The 15,861-nt window shown below is 36.3% G+C and overlaps 1 protein-coding gene across 1 annotated transcript; it reads left to right on the forward strand.

Moving 5' to 3' along the window:
* Positions 1 to 7,574: 7,574 nt before the first annotated feature.
* LOC121430077 lies at positions 7,575 to 13,484 on the forward strand. Its single transcript, XM_041627351.1, has 2 exons — positions 7,575 to 7,682; positions 11,506 to 13,484. The coding sequence occupies exons 1-2, from the start codon at positions 7,656 to 7,658 to the stop codon at positions 13,198 to 13,200; spliced, it is 1,722 nt and encodes a 573-aa protein (XP_041483285.1). The 5' UTR covers positions 7,575 to 7,655; the 3' UTR covers positions 13,201 to 13,484.
* The last annotated feature ends 2,377 nt before the right edge of the window (positions 13,485 to 15,861 follow it).

The following is a 15,861-nucleotide window of genomic DNA, read 5'->3' on the forward strand; positions in this document are numbered from 1 at the left end:
CGCATTGTTTGCACTGACAACGTTTCTGTGCTGTCAGTGCTGGTTTTCTAACTCCAAATATTGTAAAAAAAATTTTAAAAATGAACTTTGCACTCGAAAGATCAGAAAAGGGGACAAATTTGTCTTTTTCAGGATTGAAAAAAAATTGAAGGTATATGTGTATAGCGTTGAGTTCTTTTTCATTTTCTTTTTAGCAAGATTGATCAGGAGAGGTTTAGACTGTTTTTGATAATAGATACAGTACGTACATGTCACATTTACAATCTTCCAATGGCAAGCCTACAAAGTAATATTACACAGAATTTGCTGTATTTAAGAGAGATCGCAAAGTGTCACCCTTTGCTAGATATTTATTGGGAAGTTTTTTGTTGGACGCAATTCTCTTACATTGCTTTCTTTTCGCGAATAAATTTTATTTGAACAAACACTAGCCCAAAGGGTGGTAGATGTCCAACAAATAAGTTTTAGTTTGATTTAGTCTATTTAAAAATACTACTGATATATATTATATTAAATAGGATTGATTTAACATATGTTATTAATGAGGTGTAATGCACTTGTGCAGAACATAGAAATGAAATATTTTCATTCGCAGAACATGTTCAGTCGTATTGTACTATATACATCATTTTGTACGTTTCTCTCGCATTGAGTGAGGCAATGGGGGCCTGTAAAATATTAGCGTGCCCGCCACTGTTTGTATAAAGAGAAAGGAAAAAGGAAATAGTAATTTTTATATTGATAGATACTTAGCATTGTGTCTTTGGAACACTAACCATTAAGATATGTTAATATTGAGCCCTGTTCGCACCTGACATAGTAAATCACCTCTAAAAGTGAACTGCATGTATTGAAATATAATTATTGTGAATGAACTTGGGGGGGGGGGGGACTTTGGTAAAGTGATTTATTGACTTGTCTGTCCATATTGTTGAGTGGTTCAAGTATTAGGACTGATTTAATGTCAAGATGGTTTACTGTGTTTGGTGCGAACAGGGTCTCACTGGGCAAGATACATAGTACTGGAACGTTAATCTTATGGTATATGATATATGTATATAGAACATGAAATTCTCAGCTCCAACACTTAATGTAATCTTAGATTGATTTATATGTTTGATGTTACATGATATTTTTTGAAGGTCTTACTTTTGTATCATGTACATCATGTATGTGAGGGACTAGTTTGGTCAGATTGGGGTATTTCATGGATTTTATTGAATGGTTATTTTTGTTTCACATTTTCTGTGAAGTTTTGGTACCTACCCCTGGATGATGTATTTGTGGCCCACTTTTATCTTTTATTTGATTCAAATCAGCTTCAGTTTCTAGTAGGGAATATATGCCAGAAAATCACAGTGGCTTGTATTCTTAACTCTAGTTTGATTTAAATTCTGGTTTAAAGTTTTAATATGGAAAGCCAAATGTAATACAAGTCTTTAAATAAATCTTTAACATATACCGTGTTTGCATGTGATCTGCATTTAGTTCAGAACCAAAAGCCGATGCAGAATCGGCTTTTGGTTTATCTTGCACCGTGTTTACACGCTGTAACAGCTTGCGGTGCAGAATCGGCTTGCGTGTCCAAAACCTGAAATGATACGCACATCAACAATATATGTCATAAAATAAAGACAACGCTGGATCTGTGCGTTTACAATTACATCACAATGGTAAAGTAAATAATGCACACCAATTGCTGATGCAGAATTGGCTTTCTGTTTACACGTAGTAAAAAAGCTGATTCTGCATCGGCTCGTGGTTCTGAACGTACTACTTTGGTGGTGCAAAATTGCTGATTCTGAACCGAGAGCTGATCCAAATTAATTACGTTTGCACGCTATGCAAAAGCCAATTACATGTAAACAAAGTAATAATGGGCTCAATTTATCAATTTTGATGAAAGAATCTATTAAAGTGCGCATAGTCAGCCTTGTGAATGCGCTTACTTTGATGCACGCAAACACACACAATCAAAATGTAGGGACACACACATTCTCAGTGCTACACACAGAGGGAAAGAGCTCAATGTGCAATGGAAAAATAAAACTGCACGGTTGCCGTGCAATAGAAAATAACATTTTTATGCAGCACAAAATGGATCAACAAATATTGAATGGCTTTCAACCAATCAAATTACAAGAATCTTCGAATGTCTTGTGTAATAAATTTTATGCAAGGGGGCCAGATGTATCTTACTTTTACTCTCATGAAAAAAAAATTGCGGCCATCGAATTATCTAATATAAACTGTTGATAGGCAAAGGAAGATTGTATTGAAGATATCAGTATGTGATAGATATTTTAGTAGAGCAAAATTTTTATCCAGTTTGCGTTGAATTTTGCAGATTGTGGCTTGTGCAAGATGTAAGTGACCTGTGACTTTCCATTTCAACCTTTGGTTTTTCAGTTTCAAGTATTTTTTAAAAATTCCTAATGAGGTATTAATCATCTACTTCAAATGGATTAGAATATAAGCAAAATGGTATGGATAGATGAATATTAGAAAGCAAATCGGCAAGGGCTTGAGGGGAAATTTGATTGAAAATTATCAATGATGTGCAGTTGTTAAGAGGCAGTTGATCAGATGTAAAGTTGCAAGATTTTGATTGATCTTATGTGGTCCTTTTTCATATGCTGTTTACTGTATCAGAGGTTGTATCGTACAGCCTTTCATAAAGTTACACCATTACTGAATGAAAACTAAGCTTGAAAGCCAACTGAAAGGTTTTTCCCCTGGGATGATAAATGTATGGCAGTAGTTCTAGTAATCTCATTCAAATTGTAGAAAATATTCGATTTTGTATGATTATTGCTTATACCGGTACTTCACAATTTTGAAAGAAAATACAAACTCAACTTTTTTTATGAGGCAGGTCAGAAAGGACCACACAATATCATGTGCATCTTATTTTGTTTCATTAGTTACAATTTCAGATTGTTACTTAGATATTTTTAATCAAATTGTCTTGAATAAAAGTTATTAATCTTGATTTGTCCTTTGCAATTGGGCTGCATTTTACATCTTATCCAAGGGGTATATAGAGCCATATATATTTTCAATCAAATTGTCTTGAATAAAAGTTATTAATCTTGATTTGTCCTTTACACAGTTGGGCTGCATTTTACATCTTATCCAAGGGGTATATAGAGCCATATATATTTCCAATCAAATTGTCTTGAATAAAAGTTATTAATCTTGATTTGTCCTTTACAGAGTTGGGCTGCATTTTTCATCTTATCCAAGGGGTATATAGAGCCATATATATTTTCAATCAAATTGTCTTGAATAAAAGTTATTAATCTTGATTTGTCCTTTACACAGTTGGGCTGCATTTTACATCTTATCCAAGGGGTATATATGGCCATATACTTTTATTTTTTCATACGCAGTAAACAAATATTAATAACTTAAAATATAATTCATCATCATTGGATTTGTAAATGTCTTCTCATTGATGGGTGAACCATTATTGAGTTTTCATATCTTAATTTCTTATATTTTATTCATCGGTGATACTTTCACAGATTTTATTTTGTTCTGTTATCATAGCGAGATATTATACGATTTTTACTTTTTCGTAAGTTATTTACACTGATGGGGCCTGAAATGTTTGTGAGAATTTATATAATTATTCTCTTGATAAGTGTTTACTATCTATATTGTGCATTTAGACCATGAGAATAAAATATTGCACACCACAAGTTATCAGTGAAATAAAACATGCAAAAATATGATTTCCAATGCTTATTAGTGAGTTTTTAATCGATCTACAGTCATGATGGTGTGAATTCTGAATCTCTCCTTTGACTGTGCAAATATAATTTTCTTTTAGACTCTCATGATTTAGCTCCTGCATGGAACGATTACTCATACATAGGAAAAATTCACCTATTTGAGAAATGAAATATTTTCTTGTAGTAAAATTAGCATAAAAGAACAAGTGGGGTTGACTTGACCTCAATAGCTAAACGAAATTTGCATACAGAACATTTATGATGGATCACTGTTTTGCGAAATTTATGAATGCTGCATTTTTTTTTAAATGTGTTATCCAATTTCGAAGAAAATGCTTAAAGACTGGAGTTTTGTTTTATCTCCCCAAAGTGCCTGTGACTCCCAATTCATTGCTAGATTATCTGAAAGTGTGTGAAATTTAATGTTTATTGCCTGAATGAAATAAAATGAAATTTACAGACTTTACATCAAAATTTATTTTGAACAAGGGCTTGATCAAAATAAAATATCTGACTTGCTAAATAATTTATACAAATTCCGCCTCCAGCACGGAATGGGATGAACATTTTAGGATATCTTTGTTAATAGTTTTTTTTCCCAATTATTGGATTTGTAACGTAAGAACTCAAGAGACAAGGCCTACTTTTGAAAGAAAAATAAAAACATCCGAAAGAGGGCACATTGTGATGAATTCGAATTCTGACGGCTGAAGAAAAAAAATCAATGATCACAAGATTTTTTTGAGAAAAAAAGAGGAGAGGAAAGAAAAGAGAAGAGAAGGAAATGAAATGGAAGAGAAGGAAAGGAAATGGGAGGAAAGGGAAGGGGAGGGAAGGAAAGGAAAGGAAAGAAAATGAAAGGAAGGAAAAGAAAGGAACGGGAAGAGAAGGAAAGGAAAGGGAAGAGAAGGAAAGGAAAGGAAAAGGAAAAAAAAACATACGGGATAGAGACAAACGCCGGTACAGAAACCCATTTATGTTCACTTTTATTTGGACGTTGCATTTTTTTTCTTTATTTTTTAGAGTTAACTTTTTGCATGGAGGAGGAGCCTTTCAACATAGACATTGCTTTTTTGAAGAGAATTCGAATTTCATCTTTGCCTCTTACTCGCTTTATCGCATCTCGTTGCGCCAAAGGCTTGGGGGAGATGGAGGATCCTAAACTGTTCTGCTCTTTCCACAGATAAGAACATTGCTGATTCAGCATCTATTGGATAGAGACCCTTTTAGAGACAAACTGTACAGAGACCCATTTAGAAAATACTATAAAAATAGCTTTTCGTATCAGAAAACATCAACATTATTGCTCGCTTTACAGTTTTTGTTGTTGGAAATTTTGCCCCATAATCCGTGTCCGCTCCCCTAATTCTTTTGGCTCATTACGCTATTCTGAATTAGACTTGGTGAAATCTCAGTTTAATGTTGCATTGACGCATTTTTCATGGCTGTTCGAGCCTGTCTTGCATCCGTATCATAATTGGAGGCCCACAAACCAACTTGCTCGATCCCAATTCGGAGATGAGTAATTCACTCACACCATTTGAGGTACGGGGAGGGGGCAAGACGCCAGTAGAGGGTGGGGGAGGAGCTCGACTGTTCTACCGGAGGTGGATCATGTGAAATTCAAACAAGATATTAAATGCATATTTTATCAGATATCACAATTTTTTAAGTGATCTAATCAACCAAATCTTGAATAATAATTTTTTTTGGGGGGGGGGGAGGGGCAACATGATGAATGGAGCAAAGTTTCGAAATAGTTGCAAGCGAGCAAAGAAAAAGAACCTCAAAATAGTATTTTAAAAAGTTATATTATGATAGATTTTGACAGTATGATCAGAAGTTAATATCATTCGCCCTTCATCTTTTCTTTTTTTTTTCGTTTTTTCTCTTTGATTGATAAAAATTTAATGATTATAAAATTATTCTTTTCATTATAGCACTGATAATAATGGAAGCTGAAATGATTAACATTGAGAATTATTTTGTTTCATCTTGTTCCTGCAATAGAATGCTTAATGCACAGTTTGGATCTTGGAAAATAATGATCGGACAAGATTGCATGATCATTTCACGGCTGTAAAATAGTATGTCAAGTTTATGAAACTGAAACAAGTGAATTGCGAATAGTCGAACAAAACAACGGAATTGCATATATATGTAATTGTGATTATGATCCAGCTGTGAAAGTGAAAGAAATGATTGATTCTGTGAAGCTGCATTAAAAGAACTGGATATTGGTTGTAAAAGAGAATGCATGAATTGTGTAACAGCTCTGAAATTATGAAAATTGATGACACAACTAATAATAATAATAATAATAATAACGTTTTATTTACCCAGGGTAGCCACTTCAGTTTGGAAACTGCTCTACCAGCGGGCCCTGCATAACATTATAATAGTTATGAAAAATACATAACTGTAATACAGCAATGAATAATTGAAAAAAGACAAGGCAAATGAGTATATATTAGTTTCGATTTCAAAACAATGTAATGTTTTCAAACCAGTTTTTATGCAATATGGCTGTGGGCCTGGGTAACATTGGAATGAAATGGTCGGAAATGGTGTACTTTTTTTTTTTGCTTTTTGTCATAATTGTGGCTGTAAAACAGCACGCGCGAAATGACTTAAAAAATTATGATTTATTACTTTCAGAGTTGCAAAACGGCAATGAAATAATAAAAACCGGAACAATGAAAGTAATCACGGCCCTGCAATTACGAATGACACTGAAAAGATTGTAACGATTTATGAAATAATTTTGGCAAAGATGTATAGCAGCATTGGACTAATTGGAAATAAATACTTTTGCCCAGTAATTAAGGACGAAGAGGACTGCCTCACAGCGGTTACAGTAGAATTGATGTTTACACTGTCAAAACGCTGGTTAAATATTGTACACGGCTACTACTAAACAACAACAACAACATCATCAATAGTAATAATAATAATAAAAATATCAACAACAAAAACAATAATAGTAATGATAATAATAATGATAATAATAATGATGATGATAATAATAATAATGATAATGATAATAATAATAATAATGATAATAATAACAAGAATAATAACAATAATGATAATAATAATATTAACAATACTAATAATGATAAAAGTAATAATAATGATAATAGTAATAATAATAATAATAATAATAACAACAACAACAGCGTAATATAGTTTAATATAGTTTTATTCAATATGTTCAGTATCAAGTTAATACCATGTAATGATATATGTAAATTTAATGTTTATTGCAATGTAGCACAATACTTCGTTTAATGTAGAATAATATTTTATTTGTAATGAAAACCATATCAATAATTTGATTGATCTCTTATAATAAATAATTCATTTGTTAAGCGCATAGAGATCACCAATTTTATGCGCTATATAAGTACATTATTATTACTATTATTATTAATGCCGACAATGATTACGATATCAACAACAACAATAATAATGATAGTAATAATACTAAGTCACGGAATGCAAGCATGGAAAGAATTGACAGGCGTACATTATACAGGGATTAAAAGAGGAGGTAATATCGCATACCGGATTTTATCAGAGATTATCTTTCTTGTAAAAAAAAAACCCGAAGAAGAACTTGCCAAGAATTTGTAACCATAATGACCTTTCATGATTGTATCCATTCTATTTTGACGTTTAGGCATGTACCTGTCTACTAACAGTTCAAGACAAAGCAAAGTCAACGAGTAAGGCCTTACAATTAATTTACCTCATGATAATCTTGATTCCCGCCCAACTACAATCGCTCCCGAGGCCTCTCTGATACATTGTGCAAAGCGCTGTCCAAAAATACATTCTCTTTCTTCGATATAAGTTGAACAATTCTTTACACAGTTTTTACTTTGATCGTTTATCGTGTCGCATACACAGTGCTTAATGGAATACTCCCGGTCTACAGTAAGCGTAAGTACCTGTTTAAGATTAGCTTATATTTATCTTTTAAAAAATTATTGTGAATGAATATAAGTATACCGTTATTAATTGGTTGCTTATTCGAATACCACATCATCTATGGTTACTCTCCTGTTTGGAATATATTATTGTTTTACGCGGCCCACGAAGAAAGTCTATAAAATGGATAAGGAATTTAAGAAGCCTTCCGAAATGTCCAATAAGTTGGCTACGTTGGTGGTGGGGGATCGGAGGGGGGGGGGGGGGTCGCATCCTGCATGAGTTTTCAAGAAACGAAAATATACGAAAATCAATGTCATATTATTTATAGATAGGCCTAGTGTAACGTAATCGGGTTCTTCATTATTGCAAATAGATATCACTTGCCCTTCGGAGTCGTCAAGCCCCCCCCCCCCCCCCGTATCGCCTATGCCAGTAGTCTAACTCATGAAATAAAAATCATTTTTTAGGTAAGAATCGATCAATATCGTATAAAATGTGATCATTCAAAGATAACTACTATGTTTTCGTAATCGGAATGACTATTCGAATGTTTTATCCGACAAAGTTTGTTTATCCGACCATGGACCTATAGGCCTATAGGTACGCGATCCGACAAAGTAACCGTACTTCTGCCTTCTAAGCCAATCAAAATCAAGGAGAGTTTTCAGATCCGACGACGAGTCGTACAAATCGCTCTCCTGGGGTCCGTAACACCATCTCTAGTAGGTCCATGGTAACACAAACCTTAGCAATGATCGTAGAACATTTTTTACGATTGATTCCATTGACTACAATGTACAATCAATCGTAAAAATCAAGCGTACAATGAAAATTAATTGCTAAGGTTTGTGTTACGGGCTCCCGGTCTCCACTTAATATTGCGTAAAATTTATACAGCATGGCGATGTTTTACCCGACAGAGTCTTTCCCCCGTATACCCAATATTTTTTTAATACGCTGGGTAAAATATTGCCCCAAATTGGTTGGACACATAATTACCCTCGTGGTGGTGAATTTTTTACCCAGTATATTTTTTTTTACAGTGTTTGAAATAATCAGGTTTGTAGGATTGTTTTACAGTGTTCTATTCTACGATATAGTCCTATTTCATGAAGATGCAGCTAATTCATGCAATTACTAAAAAAACCTTGAAAATTCACCATGAAAATATTGGATTATTTACATCCATCCCCCCTCTCTCTCACACACACACACACACGCATCCACACTGACAAGACGATTGGCAGCCTTACATAATATATCTCTCACTATATTTCTGAATGCTATGCAAAAATAGTTTTAAAAAAACAATGTGATTGAATCGACTTCTGAAATATGAGATAAACATGATAAATAGACAGAACTTGACAATTATCCAACATGCCCAATGACTCGTTTTAGAAGGCCCGGATACTATATATATTGCGCACATGCAGCATTGTCCAACAAAGTGTTGATCATCTGAAAATCTGAACAATATAAAAACTTGACAGATTTTAAACAAAATGACCAGTATTTCACTTGAAAGTAATTGAATTTTATAAGTCGAGATCTAGATTTTTTGGGGAATGGCATCATTTTATAATAAAACTACTTCCGTATATTGACTATGCGTGTCTTTTTTAATTGGTGGGGGTGGGGGGGGAGGTGGCGGTGGCTTCCCTAGCTGTTACGAATGCATAATACAGCAACCAGAGGACCAACGGCTTGCTGTGACCTTTCCTAGGGACCTGGGCCTCGTAATGGTTTGCAAATGTGAAAAATAAAGTTTGATTGGTTCTTGGTCTTTATTTTGAACAAATATTAATTGGTCATTGATGGCTATTTAGTCAATAATTGCAAACCTTTTATTTGTGTTGCGGTTCCCTGGGCCCTTACAGTAAGATGAGTAAGAATATTAATTGTCGAACAATATTCTGCGATTGATTGCATTGAACACAGTGTACATGCACTAAACTGAAAATCAATCCTGTATAACTGATTGCTAAGATTTGGTGTAAGGCTTCCTTTTTATGATTATGTTGTACGAATACAGATATAGATGCCCTACAAACAAGATTATAGATGAGGGAACTTATTCTTTCGAATCAGGGTCTTCCCGCTCTGGGAATGATTTTTTTGAGAGAGGGTGCTGATGTAAATTTGATAAGCAAAAAAAAGAAGGAAAAAAGGTTTTCACTACAAAATCGGGGTCGTTTTGGTTCCGAGAAATTTGAAAAGGAAGAAAAAAGGGTTTCATTACAAACTTTTTATTTTTATTTTCCAGGGAGTGCTGCCTATGGAAAATAATACACTCAACAATCCCAACGAAAATCTTTGGGGGGGGGATGCTGACTGGGGGAAAGCAGTCAGCACCCCCACTTTCCGGGGCCATGGGGTCTTCTGCATGATTTTAGTGATTTCACATAACGGGGTCGTTCCATGAAACGATTTCTGTTTTTAAGGATGTTTTTATTGTAGTCTCTCAAATCAAAATACACATTTACATTCCATGAGCAAGTTGTACAACTTATTTGAAACACGATTATAAATTATACAATAAATCTCTATCCCATATAATTATACAAATACACATCAAACTTCAAAGATACCGGAAATTAATACTTACAATTATGCGTTTCAACAACTACAAAATGAAATACCAACATGATGTATTGAATGCCAAGAGAGAGATATAAAAAAAAATGATAAAAAATGAAAAATAAATGACTTTGATCGATTATTGTTATAAGCTACTGAAATCATGCTAGCAGATTATTGGCTCAGAGCAAGTTTGTCAGTGAAAATAACTGAAGGAATGATTCACTTAACGCTCACCATTGGTCTGCTCAATAAGTCATCTCGCAGCCTGGGTGGAACCAGGGTTTTATAAATGGGAGTGGGTGAGTACACTTAGGGGTGGATCCAGGATATTCCAAAAGGGGGGAGGGCAAATTTTTCGGAGGAAAATTTTGACAAGTCCACCCCCCCAAAAAAAGGTTTTCAACCACAAATTAAGGACATTTCTTACCCGAAAAAAATTTGACAAGCAAACAAAAAGTCTTCAATTTCATTTTTTTTTTTTTGGGGGGGGGGGGAACATTTCGGTTTCAATGGCATTTTTACATTACAATTTTTATTTTTTATTTTCAAGGGGGGGGGGCAAATGCCCACTGTGCCCCCCCCCCTGGATCCGAGCCTGAGTACACTGGAAAATGTTCATTTTCGCACCTCACTCTGATAACAATCGCTTTCGAATAGGAAGGGTAAAATCTTACCAGCAAAATAATATATTTTTTCGGGGGGGGGGGGTGGGGTGAAAATGCGATATACACAACTTACCACAAAGCATGGACAAGCAGCTTATTACTAGGACAGGTGCTCCCGGGCAAACCCCTGTAAAAGTACACCCCTTCCCAGCAATACGCCCACTCCAGGTGGGTGTTTCATAAAGCTGTTCGTAAAGTTACGAACAACTTTACGCATGACTGGAACATATTCTTAGGTCAGAACTCAATTACATTAGGGATAACGCATAGCAAAAGAAAGGATTACCAGTCGTGCGTAGAGTCACTCGTAACTTACGAACAGCTTTATGAAACGGGCCCCATGAGGTATTGCCCTAGATGGTAGTTATCAAGGGGGTAAATGTCCGGCATTGCTCCCACTGTGTAAAATGTCATTGTCACTATCATCATCATTATACTAATTATAGATTTAAAAACATCATCATCGTCATTATTATTATTACTATCATTAATTATCAGTATTATTATTATTATTATCATCATCATCATTATCATGAGGATTTATATCATAAATGATACTATTTTCCATTTTTTTTTTTTTACAGATGTCTGCAGTACTGAAGCTCCTCGGTGTACGTGGTCCAAAACGTCTGGCGAGGGGTCGTTTCACCTACGCTCTCTTAATCTCCCTCATCTTCTTTGTGACCGCCAGCCTCTTCAAGTTCCAGGCCCAAGAGATCTTTATTACGTCATCATATCTTCAGACTGACCTGATCGAGATGAACATCTTGACCCAGGCACAGTCACAAGCTATACCGCCGGTCATAAGATCATCGTTGCAGTCTAACCCTGGAGGTGTCCCAGAGTCAAGGTTAGATGGCAAGTCCGGGTCAGGTGACAATAAATCAGGTGACTTGCAAGGTCATGGTCATAGCAAGCATGGCGAATACCTGCCGCCTCTTGCGCCATGGGGTCATCATGATAGAACTGATCATGCAAAACACAGAAGACATCACAAGCATCATAAACACAAGAAATCGAAAGAGCTGCCTTTCGTCGACATCGATATCAGCAAACTGCATTTTCCTGAAACAGAGACGCTCTTGAAGTTCCAGTCAAGGAACTTTGTATCACATAAAACTGACAAATCACATTGGAGTCCCAGCCACGATTCCGGCTTACACAATGGAAACCACGAGAAGGAGGCGATATTTGTGAAGAATGTCGTATACCCTAGCTTGCTAGAAGCAAACAACACTGCTCCTTTTAAGGCAGGGTCGTGTTACAGACAAGTCCATCTGTGGGCCGACGAAGGTAGGAGCTTTTCTAGGAGAGTTGGTGATTTTCCTTGCCCGGGACTGCCATGTGGAGTTCGTTTGGTCGTGGACAATGACTATGGGACACTGAAGAGCAGTGATGCCGTGGTTCTATTTCATCGGACCAAGTTGGACTGGGCAGAACTGCACCGTCACAAACCGAAGGGTCAGAAGTGGATATTTTACACGCAAGAGAATCCCATCAATACAGACAAGAACGTCATCCCACAGAAAGAGTTCTACAACACCAGCTATGACTACATTATGTCTTATCGGTTTAGGGAATCCCATATCTACGGATCCTACGGTCGATACAACACAGATCATCCTGAGATGAAGTTTACGGCCATGAGGAACTGGGCATCGGACAAGACCAAACAAGTCGCCTGGGTGGCTTCCAACTGTAAACTAGTCTCCTGGGACCGTAAAGGTTTCGTGGAGGCCTTGTCCAGGTACATCCCGGTGAGTATGTACGGGAAGTGCGGAACGAAGCCTTGCCCAAGGGATGAGCGGTGCAACAGGAGTATCCGCAAGCACAAGTTTTACCTCGCTCTAGAGAACAGTCCCTGCCGCGATTACATCACGGAAAAGCTCTGGCGGAATGCCTTCTTGAACAACGTCGTTCCCGTCGTCTATGGAGCCTCGAAGGAGGACTATGAACGCGTCCTTCCGCCCGACTCGTTCATCCATGTCGAGGATTTCGACTCCATTAAGGAGCTAGCATCGTACCTGCGGAGGCTCAGCAAAGACGAGGGGCTCTACAACACGTATTTCGAGTGGAAGAAGTTCGGCTGGGTGCAGCTCACCATCGAAGAATATCTCCTGGAGCCGGAACAAGTATGTGAAAACATTGTCTCGAGGCTTCTGAGTGACGAGAGAGACATGAGGGAAGGAACTTACCACAGGCCGAAGTTCCCGGATTGGAAAGAGTGGTGGACAAACTCGTGCAAGTCGAGTGTCAAATGGCCAATCAAATTAAAGTGAGAAAAGGCGCTTGAAGTAAAGACACCTAAAGCGGAAACGTAGTCCTCAACAATGACGCGAAAGATGTTTTTTAGTTCAATGCACTGGGGAGTAAGAACTAACATCAGTTGGTGTCCCTAGAGGAGCACATCATAATGAGGTGTTAAAATTACACCATAGAAATTGAACTTATAACACCAGAGAATGTTTAAGTAACAACGAAAGGTGTTGTCATAACACAGATTGGTGTTGAACTTACACCCGGACTATACACCACAAGGATACTCCAGGCTGAAGATATTCATATCTAAAATGTCAATAATTTCGCTATTTGTTTTGATTTTGATGAAATTTTCAGCATTTTGTTTTGTGAATTACACTCTATTTATTTAGATTTAAATATTAACAGCCCGGAGTATCCCTTTAATACCGGCGGAGTAAAGTACTGTGGTCATGTAGGCCTACTAACAGCACCACAGCTTTTGATGTGTTGGGTCACGGAATATAGAAGAAGCAAGAAATAAAATGGTCAGAATCTGGACTACTGAAAGGAGAGAGGAAACCTGCGAGTTCTAGTGGGATAAAAACGAGAACGACCAAAAAAAAAATGATTAAGATCGAGGATTTTATTAAGAGAGACACAAATGGGGAATGGTTAATAAGGGCAGAACCAATCCCGGAAACTGATGCTAGAGAGTTTTAGAGCTCACATGAGTATTACAGACCCCCATTCACTCACGTGTTATATCATAGCTCATCAAAAAGTAATTAAAAATCAATCCCTCGATAGATTTTGCTTTAATTCGCTGACATTAGTCACAATTAACAGTACATTATAAGACTTGATATGTTAACCAGGTACTTGCCCTGCTCAATCAAAAGTTAAATGGCCTAACTTTAATAAGACTAACTATAATTTCCACCAGTTCATTGCCAGAAAAAACAGAACTGCATTGAGGGTAATAATAATTAAAATGAAATACATAAATGCAGTCTAGCCTCCCCAAACGCCTTCATTATGAAAGAGTATGACCATAGCATTATTTCCATCGTTTTTCTTTTGATATACAAACATCTGATCTATTTTTAATGAATTATTTTAATCAATAAAGTCATGTGATCTTTACTTACGCCTGTCCGACATGCTTTGCGCACAGATTAAATACTCTCATGTGCCCTTTAACTCCGAGACGTACGGACATGACGGAAAGTTTAAGAACAGAGAAAATATATTGCCAAATACCTTTCATGACAACCAAGAAGATTTTGTCGAAAATTTGTGAATCAATAGAGCAGTTGCATCCTTGACTCTAGACAAACGACATATATCGTCCGTTCCGAAGCTTAGGACAAAATTGCTGTTCTAGGGGTCCGTTGCAGAAAGAGTTGCGTTTAAACGCAAGTAAAAAAATCAATCGCAAAAAGAGTCCCAAATTCGCGCTGTTGATTGGTTGGAAATCAAGTTGCGCATGATTTTTAGAGTTGCGATTGATTACAACTCTTTCTGCAATGGGTCCCTGGTCCACCAATTTTCGACAAAGACGTCCAATCTGTTCTTTGGCATTTTGACGGGAATTTTCAATACATTTACTGTGTTCTTAATGTCCCCTACATCGCGGAGTGAAGACTCCATGTTATTGAGGAACACGTGGTATTATCTGCAAAATTATCATATATAACGCAAGGCAACGTAAATAAAAACATGTTAAAAGTCAATGACGTTCGGAATTATCTATCTATTGTGTAAACCTATAAAAATAAAGACGTGCGAAAGAAAGGAAACAAAAGAAAAGCGAACAAAAAAATGTTAATCAATACATCGCTTAATGAATAATTATTCATATAGCTTGATCAATAGATATGTACTAATAATAATGATAATAACAATAATGATAATAATGATACTACTACTACTACTACTAATATAATAATATGTTAATTTATATATCGCTGTTATACTATGTGCGCTTTGAAACGTACCCCGGCCGTATATAGTCTGCATGCATGCAGGCACAGACCCTGATTGGAACTTTGATCAACAAGTGTGCCTCCACGCAAAGACTAGCACATACAAAACTTGCTGTTCCAATACGCGAGAGAGCCTTCAGTACACAAGGCATGAGTAGGCTGCACATTCAGACCCTTATTTCGAGTGAAGGGTTTGCCCAGCAGACTAGGCCGTATATAGCTCAGCTGCCATATTGGCTGCTTTGGCGCTAAAGCGTCAAGGAATAAATCTATACCCTCTACCCACAATCCTCTGTTTGAAAGGCGAGAGTCAGAACCACAAGACCACGACGCGCCCACAGATAACAAAAGCGAATTCATATTTATTGACTTTTTGATACAAGTTTTGAATTATACAATATTTGCCTCTTTCAATCTATCCTTAGGTTATATATTTTTTTTTACCTAATGTGTGAGATTTCCTGGCAAGCTTGTATTTGACTTTCGTTGGTGTAAACGTATTCATATTATTTGCATAAGTTGTGTGATATAATGCGATTTTTTTTCACCTGGAAGAATTTTGTTTATTTTTGTTTTAGAAATAGACAACAAAATGAGATACTGTATTTCATCTTGATAATGATGATTTTCGTAATCTAGCAAATAATTAATTTCCCCCTCTTTCTATTTCTAAGAGATGCCAGCATGGAATGCTGAATTCAAGCTTATTGTTAT

Source organism: Lytechinus variegatus, chromosome 16, assembly GCF_018143015.1.
Source record: "Lytechinus variegatus isolate NC3 chromosome 16, Lvar_3.0, whole genome shotgun sequence".
Lineage (NCBI taxonomy): Eukaryota > Metazoa > Echinodermata > Echinoidea > Temnopleuroida > Toxopneustidae > Lytechinus > Lytechinus variegatus.

Excerpts from the sequence above, each read along its gene's own strand:
- LOC121430077 (XM_041627351.1), top strand. The coding sequence starts at position 7,656 with ATGGAATACTCCCGGTCTACAGTAAGC. Across the intron at positions 7,683-11,505 it reads ACTCCCGGTCTACAGTAAGC|ATGTCTGCAGTACTGAAGCT; the intron begins GTAAGTACCTGT and ends TTTTTTTTACAG.